The following is an 11,104-nucleotide window of genomic DNA, read 5'->3' as shown; positions in this document are numbered from 1 at the left end:
ATTTTATTATAATGATAATATCACCCAAAAATAATAACTATTGATTCATAATTTATTCACTATAAACAATGTCGATAGCGCTAACTAGTCTACTGACGTTTTGGCTCAGTTATAGACTTAACTGCAAAGATACAGAAGTAACGCATTACTGAGGTTTTTCCTAATCTTATATTCCAATTATTATAACTATATAGTTGTTCTTTAATAAACCTTTGGACTTCACAGAGAAGAGAATATTGTAATTTCCTGACTCACTCAAAAGTTGTTGAAGTAAAAAAAAAAAATCCATAATGACAGCATCTGAGTTTCAGCTATTCATTCGTGCATTTATTTTCTGCCCTGCATTCCCTGTACAGATTCACCGGAGTGTGTGTGAATAAATGAGGGTGATAAAAAAGAAATAATTGAACAGAGTGAAGGCTTTTATATTACGGACAGATGAACAGAGCATAGCTTATGATATTCTTCCCTGGATTTCTTTTCACCTGACAAAACAACATTCAGCACTGTCAATGAAACAACACTCAATAATGCATTTTCATTGCCTTGACTGACAGATACAGAACCACATCGTTCTCACATCCACATGAACATATCATCATCATCATCGTCACCCCCAAAATGAAATAAAAGGAGTCAATATTTAATGCCAACTAAACCTGAAGGTGAGGAGCGATTGTTTGATCGATCAAAAGTTCTCCCAAGTGGAGTCCAGTTCCGTTGCGTCGCCTGTGTATTGACCGCACGTGCTGTCCAGGAGGTGCTCCGCCTGTGAAGAGGCCTTCAATGATTTCACTTTGTGAAGAGATGCCACGTGTGATGTACCTGAGGAGCAGCAGCAGCAGGAGGATTTAAGGTCCTGGCTGCAAGACCATCCCAGTCGAATCCCTCAAACCACCTGAGCAAAAAGCAGAGCACCAGTAATGTGAACTCACTGTCTGATCACACCGTCCCCTGTGTGATCAACCCGCCATCGTACGTGTGTCTGCGAATGTCCTTGGCCCAGTTTCTCCCGCCACCCAGCCTCTCGGTGGGATTGAGTCTGAGACATGAAGAATTAATAATAAGATTTTGTCAGTCAGGAAGTGGCACTGCCTGATGCATGGTGTCTGTCTGGCTCCAGTGAGAGGAAAACACACAGCATCCTCATGATCATCTGGCTTTTCTGCACCTGCATAGCTGCTTTACTAGACTGGAGGCACCAGCACTCATTTCTTTCGGGAAGTCGATGTGGCCGGTGCTGCTGAAGGCTGCAGAGAGAGTTTTTATCAGGTCAGGACCACTGAATGGAAGCCTGGAGACAGAGAGAGAGAGAGAGAGAGAGGTAAACATCCAAGCATGATGATGCACAATATGGCTGAATGAGAGTGAACCCACCGACCACTTAGCAGTTCAAAAACTAAAACACCCAGCGACCAGAAGTCGGCAGCAAAGCTGTGACCGTGGCCCAAGATGATCTCTGGAGCTATGTAGCCTGGAGTACCACAGAAGGAGTAAGTTCTCTTTCCCACTTCCATCTTCTTCAAACATCTGGAGCTGGTCTAAAACAGGAACACGTTCAAATTATTATTTTTTAACATACTTATTAATGGCTTTGCTTCTTACCAGTTTTGCATAACCACGCTCATCCAGAAGAACATTCTCTGGCTTCACGTCCCTGTAGACCACTCGCTCACGGTGGAGAAATGTCAGAGCTTCAGCCACACAAGCCGTGTAAAACCTGCAGCTGCGCTCGTCCAAAAACCCTCTAAGAACAAATGAAGATTTCACAGACACCAGTGAACAATACAACAACATGAAGAACTGAGCTTGATGTGTAACTCAGTAAGTGCTAAGTTGAATGAACACTAGTTCAAGCAGCATTGGGTCAGAACCGGTCCAATGTCTTGATTGATCAAAACTGTAAACCGAAGTGTGGGGAATTATTTGAAGCATGTTTCAATGTCATTGTTAATAGAAATCCAACACTTTTTGGTCACTTTAACCAAGGACATGTTTCAAGTTTCCCTCATGTCCCGGGAGTCATATAAACAGCACCTAGCACACGGGGGTCGAATCGATCCATAAAAAGGCTGCAGTGGGCGGCAGCTTCTGTTCCAACCCTGCAAACACATGTAGCTTAACCAATCAGGCGTCAGCTGAAACAAACAGCACCAGACTGACAATCTGGTTTGACTCCCCTGGCCTTGCATAGCCATTGAAATTTACATTTTAATAACAGACTTTTTATTAATACTCATTCTTAGAATTATGCCCTTGTTATTAACCTACTGGTTTTTGGTAACACTTCACCTAAAGGTCTCATCTATAATGCAGTATTAGTACATCCATATGGCATTATGATGAAACCATTCCTGCTTTATAAGAGACCATATTGTGGTTTATTATCATGTGTAATAACTATAATTATAAGAGGGTTTTAATACTACAGCAAAAATGACAAGTTATATACTTACACATGCATCATAATGTCTCATGAATGTATTAATTTTTTAAAGGAATGCATACTATCTTGGATATAAATCATGATATATGCCCGCAGTTGACTGTTAGTTGAAACATTTCTTTAAGTGACACCATTTTTTGATAGTGAAATAAAGTCTGTAAAGATAAACCTTCCCAACCTGCAACGCATATTAGACTGGGAAATTCTTAAATCTCCTGTTTCCCCAACTGTATTGCAATGTCAAGAACATTCTAAACTGTTTATGCTACTTTATCAAATTGAAGATTAAATGAGAAAAAATGGGTAACAATAAAATGGAATGTATCAGTAGGATTATGCTTTAGATTAGGGAACATGTATTACCATAAAAAAAACACTGATGTCTGTCTGTGACTTGCGTCCTGTTAAACCTGACTATAGTTTACTATGGAATGAGTGCAGTCTAATAAACACCATAATAACTGATTATTAACCGTGAATAAACAAGTACTTTGTTTATTAATACATGTTCTCCCAACCTGAGGTCTAACCAATGATATTTGTTCTGTGCCTGCGGGAAAATATTTTCATGCGAAATGCATTGGTTTATTGGAATGACCCAGCTAGATTTTCTCCATGAAAAATGCTGGCGTCAGTGTTTCAGGGTCAAGTGTAATGTTATGTGTTCATCACCAACCGCTCTCTCAAAAGACAGTGCAGATCTCCATGAAGACAAGCCTCCATCAGCACGTAGAGACATTCTGCATCACGAAACGTCTTGTGAAAGCTGGAATGGAGTCAAAGAAAGAAACAAGAGGGGGGCGGGAAATGTCTTTGCATAAATACATTTCAATGACTGCTCAGTCAGAGTGGCGCAGATGGAAGCAGAAGAGTGGACACCTGACTATGAATGGACAAGCAGCCTCCGGGAGGATTCTCCGTTCCCTCATGAGAAGCTCTCGCCGACTGCTGGGAACAATCAGCGTCTTCTTCAGCACCTTCATGGCGTAAAGACTCTTGACTGGACTCTTCAGCTGAACCTGATGCATGGTGGGGAGAAAAATCTATAAATGACATTACTGAAACATGGAATCAGGCGAAGGCAGAGCGGCCGGCACCAGGTCTACGTGACCAAACTCTCCAAGTCCCAGAGTGCAAATGACGTGGAAATCAGTGAGGGAGCACGACGAGAGCGTGTCGAGCAGGGAAGACTCTTTGGAAGGACTCCTCTGAAGTGACCTGTCGCAAGGACACCCGGGTGAGTGCCTCCATCACTCTTGTGAATTTACAGATCAATAAATATCATAACACCTGCAGTATGAAGCAGACTGGACTTTTGACTCAGTGTTTGGAAACATCCTCTGTTTGCTGTTGACTAGACATTCACTTGTGATGTCTTTTAAAGTTCTGAAAGACAGAAATGTTTTCGGGGGAGGGTGGAGTTTATCCATAATAGTAGAGTGACTTTCTGGTTTCACTTACTGTCTGTTGATAGACCAGCAGGTAACGTCGCCGGCAGCCAGGACATTCACACCATAGACGTGCTCTCTGAGACGGTAAATGTTTGAATGTATGTTACAAATCAGAAGTGTGTATCCAACATCTCTTACCCAGACAGAGCTTCTTCTCCAAACCAATGTCCTTCATAGAGCCTCTCCTCGCCGTCATTCTTTTCTGACACTTTAACCTCAAATCAAGCGAAAAAGAAACACAGGTAAAACTCAGAGAAATTTCAAGTTGAGGTTTTGTGTTGTTTTTGGCAAACATGAAGACTTACCTGACCTTTGATGATGATGTACAGGGTGTCTGCTGAGCAGCCTTGTCGCACAATGACGTCACCTTCAGTGTAGTGAGTCTGCACACAGAATACAAATGGAAACCTCATTGAAAATGCCATGCACATGCTGCTCTCTTTGTTTTTTGTTAAAAAGAAGCCAAGGTACTTTAGACCAGTGTTTTGAGACGCTCAGTTTTAATACATTAGCCAGGTATGGTGGCAGTAGCCTGTGACTGAATTGACTTGACAGCAAACCTGCGATAGTTACCAACTATGGAGAAGATCTAGAAAAAAAAAATGTAAAACTGTTCATGAAAACACCTGTAGAAGCAGTTTTGAAAATTGAAAAATACTTTCATTCACTCTTCACTTATATCGTCTTTGGATAATAAAATACATTATTCGTTTTTTCCAATTTTCTTAACAGTTTGCATCAATTGTACTGTTTTCTCAAGTAAATTTGATGAATATGACTTGCACCTGATTCTGCTGCTGGTTGGACTTTTTGATGACAAATAAAGATCATGTCATTTCACAAGGTTTTGCTTTGCTTTATTTACGTGTAAGTAGGTTAAATATGGTTATTGATGGTAAATTAAATCAAGAGTAGTGAATCAGTTTTATTATACTGTAACTGTTTTGTAAGTGTGAAGTGAAAGCATTCATTAGGAGGATGCAGTTCTACATTTAAACGTGACTTGTAGTCTAATTTATGTTCATATGAGCATCAAATCTGAGAGCAAAGTTGGAGATTTTTACCACTTCTCGATCGAGGGTGTAATGTAATAGTGTCGGTGTGTGGTGCAAGATTCTGAATTCCACATGTTCTGCACCGAAAAACGTGGTAAAACTGCTTAGAAATTAGGTATAAGAAGATTGACCTGGTGCATGAGCTCAGCCAGATTCATGATGACCTCCTCAGGTAACAACTGAAGACATGGAACACTTGAAACACAGAGGTGGAGAGGACAATTCAGAAAATGTTTTTTCCTCCATAAGCAGTTTATAAAAGCAAAGACATCCGAGATGTTCACCTGCAGAGCTGCTCCAGTGACAGGGCCATTCGTCTGAGTCCGCTCTCCATGAGGACTCTCTTGAAACTGTGGCGGTCAGAAACCCACAACCTGCATTCTGTTTGCGCTGCAGATCACCGGATGAAACCAAGATAGATCGACTCAGGAGGGAAAGAGAAACATGCTGCACTCATATAGCGCCAGCATGATTTCGCTGTTGTACCCAAGCCCTCCAGACGAGCACACTGAAATGTGGACCTTTGTGGACCTCAGATAAGTCCCTTCACTTCTGAACAATCAACTGAAAAAGCTATTAGGACGCCACACAATAAAGGAGAAAGATTAAAATGGAGGCTGAGGCGGTTGTGGGCTCAACAAACAGACATTTCAATTAACTCTGAGGATGACCTCCACCACTTCTCACAAAGTCACCGTAAATGTGAGCCAGCGTCTCGTGGAAGGAGGAATGTTTAATTCGGATCTCAGCACACGGCAGGTTCAGCAGGTGATGATGCGGTGAATATTTCAAATTCCCCACAGCTGTGAGGAGAAAGAAGCACTTTAAAGTAGCTGCACCTTGAAGGCCTGTCACTCCAAACCCAGCTGACCTTAACTCCCAGAACCTCAGCCCGATCCTCCCTCTCTTAGAATTATTCATGTCAGCTGTGAATCTAACAGAATCTCATTTAAGGAGTTCCACAGGAACAGATGATGTCATGCAATAAAATCCAGACATTCTACCGGAGACGGTGGAGCTGTGGGTGCACTGGTAAAGCAGAGCGTCCTCTCCAAACATGTCCTCCGGTACAATGGTGAGCTGCTTCACTCCTGCTTTGGACACCTCCATCCTCCCTTCTGTGAAACAAACACACGCAACCTTAAATATTTGTTTATTTTTAGCAGTTTAATCCTTGCTGAGATTTAAATATTTTCCTTTTAATGATCACATACTTCCCATACTTACAGCAACTATAGCCCAAACATACAGTACATTAAATCCCAATAGATAGTTGATAGTTAGAAGACTATAAGGAGGATGCAAGAAGTGCAAAGGTGAAAAGTGGATGAGATGATGAGACGCAATTTTTTTACTTACTTTATTTCTATTTTTATCTCAATGTTATTTATGTTATTGATGCATGGTTGCACCTCGTCTGCGGAACTCTTCAGTGACAATAAAACATTCTGATTCTGATCCATTTCTTTTCAAGATCTGTAGTAAGTCTGTGAGAGTATTTTATCAGTCGCACGTTTGAGGACAGTGAGGAAGTGGTGTGGCTTGCTGGAGCTGTGGACTTCCTGTTCAGGGATGGACAGACGACAGACGCTGTTAGTGAGGAGCCTTCAAGGACAATGATGTTTGTTGATGATGCTGTGATTTGTTGTGAGACTAAGGATGAGAAGCGTGAGCTGGAGTGAAGAGATTTTGATCCAACTGTACCTGATGAAGGCTTTTATTTTTAAGGAGATCTTATTTCCCTCCAGTGTTGGGCTCGATATTGTGTCATGATCTGACTCATAAATGCAGAGAGACATTGTACAAGCTCAAGTGCAGGTGAGTATTTTTCTGCTGCTCTGATTCGAAGGGTTTTTCCTTCATCCTGATCAATGAGCTGACAAGACAATGATAATGACGTACCCTCCAAAACAAAAGCCTGAGCTCCACTGGTTCCCTCCTGAATGACTTGGCAGCCTTGATGGATGCTGATGGGATGCATGCGGGAAATCACTGCCAGCATTTCTTCTTCTTCAAGGTTCTTCAACAAATCGTTCCTCAAAAACGCGGCTTGAATTATCCTCTGGGACCTGAGAGCATGACAGTATGTGTAGTTCAGGGAAGCATTCTGGTAGATGTTGGAGTGTTGAGCGCTTACTCCGGGTTTTTGTAAATAGTTCTGAGGGATTCATTCACAGGTTCTGGGTCAAGCGAGAAGAATTCAGGCAGCACCGTCTTCCTCCTGGACGTTGCTCTCCTCTCAACAGGATCCAGGCAAACTGCAGGACACATTATAATGTTGGTGCAATTGAAATGTGATTCACTATAAAGCATCACCTTCACTGCCAAATGTGGGACAAGAAGAGGCACCAGCTGTCCTGTATCGGTCCAGCTCTTCCTGCAGTCTGCGAATGAGTTCATCCTTCGTGTCCAACTCCAGCTCCAGTTCATCTATTAAGGCGTCTCTCTGTCGAAGCTCTTCAATTTTCAGCTGCAGAGCAAACTGGAGGTCCCGGAGAGTCCCCATGACCTACTAGGAACACACACACACACACACACACACACACACACTCAATAGAACATCAGTCCACAGTCTAGCAGTGAATTAGTGACTCTAAATTGTGTCGATCGTGTGAATGTTTGTTTGTCTGTATGTGCACTGCGACAGACTCAGGGTGTCCCTGAGTAGACGGCGCTCAAATGAAATGAGAGGGAGACTATTATAATCTCCAAATCCTAGAGGTAGTCACAAAGACATACTTCGCCCATTTAAAAATTAAAATAAATATTGAGGTAATTAAAAAAAAAAGGATTACTCAGGAATAGACAAAAAAACATCAACAAACAAAATTGCATTGTGCAAGAACATATACAAAATATTAGATAGATAGATAGATAGATAGATAGATAGATAGATAGATAGATAGATAGATAGATAGATAGATGGATGGATAGATAGATTACTCACTGTGTCCCCTCCACTGAGGCAGCACGTCCACTCGACAGGTACACAGTGAAGGATGCTCCTCCTGCTTGGGGCTGGCTGGGCACTGAAGGTGATCACATGACCAGGGGGAGTCGTCTCGGCGGTGTTAGTTTAAAGAAGGGAGGTGGAGAACTCAATTTGATCAGCATATCTGTGGGGTGTATCCAGACACTGGAAAGAGGTCATTCATGAAGCATTATTATAGAGACAATAAAGGCTATTAAAATTGATGTGTTCTCACTGTGTTGTACATGTGGGCGACACACTGAGAGTGACCTACGTGTTAGAATGTTTGGAAATATTATACAACCTTTTAATATTTTTTTTGTCATTGTTTGCACATATACTATTGTAACCTTGGTATATAATTTCTACTGAAATAAAAAAAAGTGTGGAAATGCGTTTCTCTGCGTTTTCTATTTGCAATCTCAAAGTCAGACTGTACATAGGTTGATGTGGGTTTTTCATTTGATATATAATATTTTTAATTCATATTTTGTAGATGTTACTATAAAATGTTCATTGCGATGCCAGTTGATAGCAGCTGCAGAAACGGCATGGTGTCCACTTACTCTTCTCCGCCCGTTTTTGCATCTAACATAAGAATCTTGTTCGTCATTCGACATTTTCCGTCGGAGTTGTGCAGGTAAAATCGATAAATCGTTTGTTCAAGTTGGTGTACTTACATACTCCAGCCAGTAAGCGGCGCTCGGCAACAGCGAGCGGAAGCACGGTTGACGAGGAAGAGTGAGCCTTATCGCTAAAACACTATACTCAACCACTAATTTGACTTATCTATTTGATGTTCTTCGATTTGGGACCACATTCATTATGATTATCACAGTGAAACCGCTCCAAGGAAAAGAATGCAGCATCAATGTAGGTCCAGTTTTATCGACTTTGACACGAATGTTGCATGCTAACTAGCCATTAGCCTAGTAGACCGGTGATGTTTTTTGTTACGGATAGTTTCAAGTGACTTAAAAGCTTTTGGAATCTGTTCTCAATTCTATTGAAAACATGCTATAAAGGGGCGTGATGCACATATCTAGTGACATTTGTTGTTTGCCGACTTGATTGTGTAGCCAACTAAGGATACACTTCCACGCGTTTTGTAACGACAATGGTGAGATTCGTTGTTAATAATGAAAAAGTGACTTTTGGATGTAATGTATATCGAATGACCTGCACAGTGACCTTTAGTCCGTCATTGATATAAAACATCCGTTTCCAAAGTGTGCTCAACCATCATGTTAAATCTCGTTTCAGTTAAGAGACTGGAATGACTGTAAGAACTGAATAAATAAATCAAACTAGGCCCCTTTTTCCCCCTTGATCGGCCTTGTTCTGCTACCATAGTGGGTGTGATTGAGAGTCAGTATCACCTGTATGAAGCACATAGCCAAGCCATGATATTTTGACACTAGAATAACGTTTTTTTTTGCAATTTTAACACTGCATTTCTAAATGTTCTGTTCCAGGTAAATGAGGATGAAAAAGTCTCCACAGTGAAGGACCTTGTAGCCCAATGTCTCAGCATCCCAGCTAACCAGCAGCGGTTGCTTTTTAAAGGGAAAGCACTCGCAGGTACAGTGGTACCTCAGTTTTGGAACGTCCCGGAATTCGAACAAATCGGAGTTCAAACAAAAATTTTGAGATTTTTTTGCTTCGGATTTTGAACGAAAATCCAGAACTCGAACTCCCCCGAAAAAAAGCCGGAAAAAAACATAACGTGCGCGGACCGATCAGCTGACCCATGACGCGCTTTGTTATTGTGTATAACGCAGCCTCTGTATGCAGACGTGTCCCGTTAGCTACATCTACTGACTACTACTGTTTTTTCTTCATATTGAGGTGTAAAACCTTTCCTGTCTCCACACTGGACCGTGGTAGAGTGTCACAGGGGAGGCTGGAGCGCTCACTCCAGGGTTTGATGTCCTGTTGTGGGCTGGAGCTGGGACAGGGATGAGGCGAGTCTGGGACAGAGTGTTACTTGGTTTATGACTTTGTCACAGCCAAACTGCACAGAAGCGCACATTCAGAGCTGGACACGCACCGGGCACCTCTTCACTTCTGGAGAGACGTCACTCACTCGGCAACCCCTCCCGCATGCAGCGGCCACACACATAGAGGAACAGCGCACCTGCAGCAGACACTCTACATTCACTCCTACAAAAGCCTATTTTAAGGCTTGGAACGCATTATTTCTTTTTCCATTAATTGTAATGGGAAGACGCAATGCCTGAGAAGTATTCATTGTGTTTTCTTTCCTTTCTTAGATGAACACCGATTGTGCGATTACTCCATTGGCCCAGAAGCTAAATTAAATCTAGTAGTTCGTCCAGTGGGGGAGCGGACTGGTGTTCCTGGAACGGCAGCAAGCAGCAGTAACAGCAACTCACAAACTGGAGTGTGGCAGACTCTCTCCACTATTCTGGCAAGACACTTTAGTCCTGCAGATGCTGCTAAAGTTCATGAACAGCTTATAAAGGTAAACTTGCAAAATAATCAAACTAGAGAATGCCAGTTTAATCTTTCCCCTCCCGCAGGATTATGAGCGATCCCTTCGACAGCTGAGTCTTGATGACATCGAGCGCTTGGCTGGTAGACTCCTTTACCCAGACGGCGACAGCATGGACACTTCGTACATGGACTGAAACAATAGAATGTAAAAGTTATTGTAACTTTGTGTTGGGATGTGCGCAGCTGAAAATGTGCGAAGCCAATGCGAAACAAACAATGAATTTCTCTTCCGGGAGTTTATTGTGTAGCTGACCAGTGGTTGTTTGTCAACTGCACTTTCTTCTCCTCCTATCAAGGACTTGGATAAGAAACAGTATCTCAAGATGTTCACGGAATCAATCCTGCAGTAAAGTCACAAGACCTGATCACACCATAAGTGAACAGAGGAGTCATTCATGCTGCCTGCTGTTTCTATGGGAGGACTGTTTTGAAAGCTATTTATTATTTCTGACTCAATATTGTTTTTCTTCCTGCTCTGTGATCAGGTAATGCACATTCTACCGTGAATATTATGAGTGTTTTATGATTTCTATATAAACAGGAAGGCAGTTTTGATGTCATGATGTGATTTGGCTTCCTATCTCATTAAACCTTAATAAAAAAATGAAAGTAATAGCGACTATTAAATCGCACGTCTTATGATCAACTTAGCTGTCAGATTTTA

At 41.9% G+C, this 11,104-nt stretch overlaps 2 protein-coding genes across 2 annotated transcripts; one reads left to right on the top strand and one right to left on the bottom strand.

Moving 5' to 3' along the window:
• Positions 1-554: 554 nt before the first annotated feature.
• On the bottom strand, positions 555-7,458 carry prkg1l (protein kinase cGMP-dependent 1, like). Its single transcript, XM_053871292.1, has 19 exons — positions 7,269-7,458; positions 7,090-7,210; positions 6,855-7,021; positions 5,957-6,070; positions 5,237-5,342; positions 5,084-5,147; positions 4,203-4,280; positions 4,036-4,112; positions 3,908-3,973; positions 3,737-3,832; positions 3,544-3,664; positions 3,326-3,465; positions 3,123-3,212; positions 1,606-1,747; positions 1,378-1,541; positions 1,172-1,294; positions 980-1,042; positions 826-898; positions 555-769 (listed from the first exon to the last, which is right to left on the bottom strand). The coding sequence occupies exons 1-19, from the start codon at positions 7,456-7,458 to the stop codon at positions 689-691; spliced, it is 2,076 nt and encodes a 691-aa protein (XP_053727267.1). The 3' UTR covers positions 555-688.
• Positions 7,459-8,636: 1,178 nt separating this feature from the next.
• Positions 8,637-11,009, top strand: ubl4a (ubiquitin like 4A). The gene is made up of 4 exons (XM_053870278.1): positions 8,637-8,796; positions 9,399-9,504; positions 10,197-10,408; positions 10,467-11,009. The coding sequence occupies exons 1-4, from the start codon at positions 8,749-8,751 to the stop codon at positions 10,572-10,574; spliced, it is 474 nt and encodes a 157-aa protein (XP_053726253.1). The 5' UTR covers positions 8,637-8,748; the 3' UTR covers positions 10,575-11,009.
• Positions 11,010-11,104: the final 95 nt, after the last annotated feature.

The sequence above is a fragment of the Synchiropus splendidus genome, chromosome 7 (assembly GCF_027744825.2).
Source record: "Synchiropus splendidus isolate RoL2022-P1 chromosome 7, RoL_Sspl_1.0, whole genome shotgun sequence".
Lineage (NCBI taxonomy): Eukaryota > Metazoa > Chordata > Actinopteri > Syngnathiformes > Callionymidae > Synchiropus > Synchiropus splendidus.
Note: the sequence above shows the minus strand (reverse complement) of the source record. Positions and strands in the feature narration are given on the sequence as shown.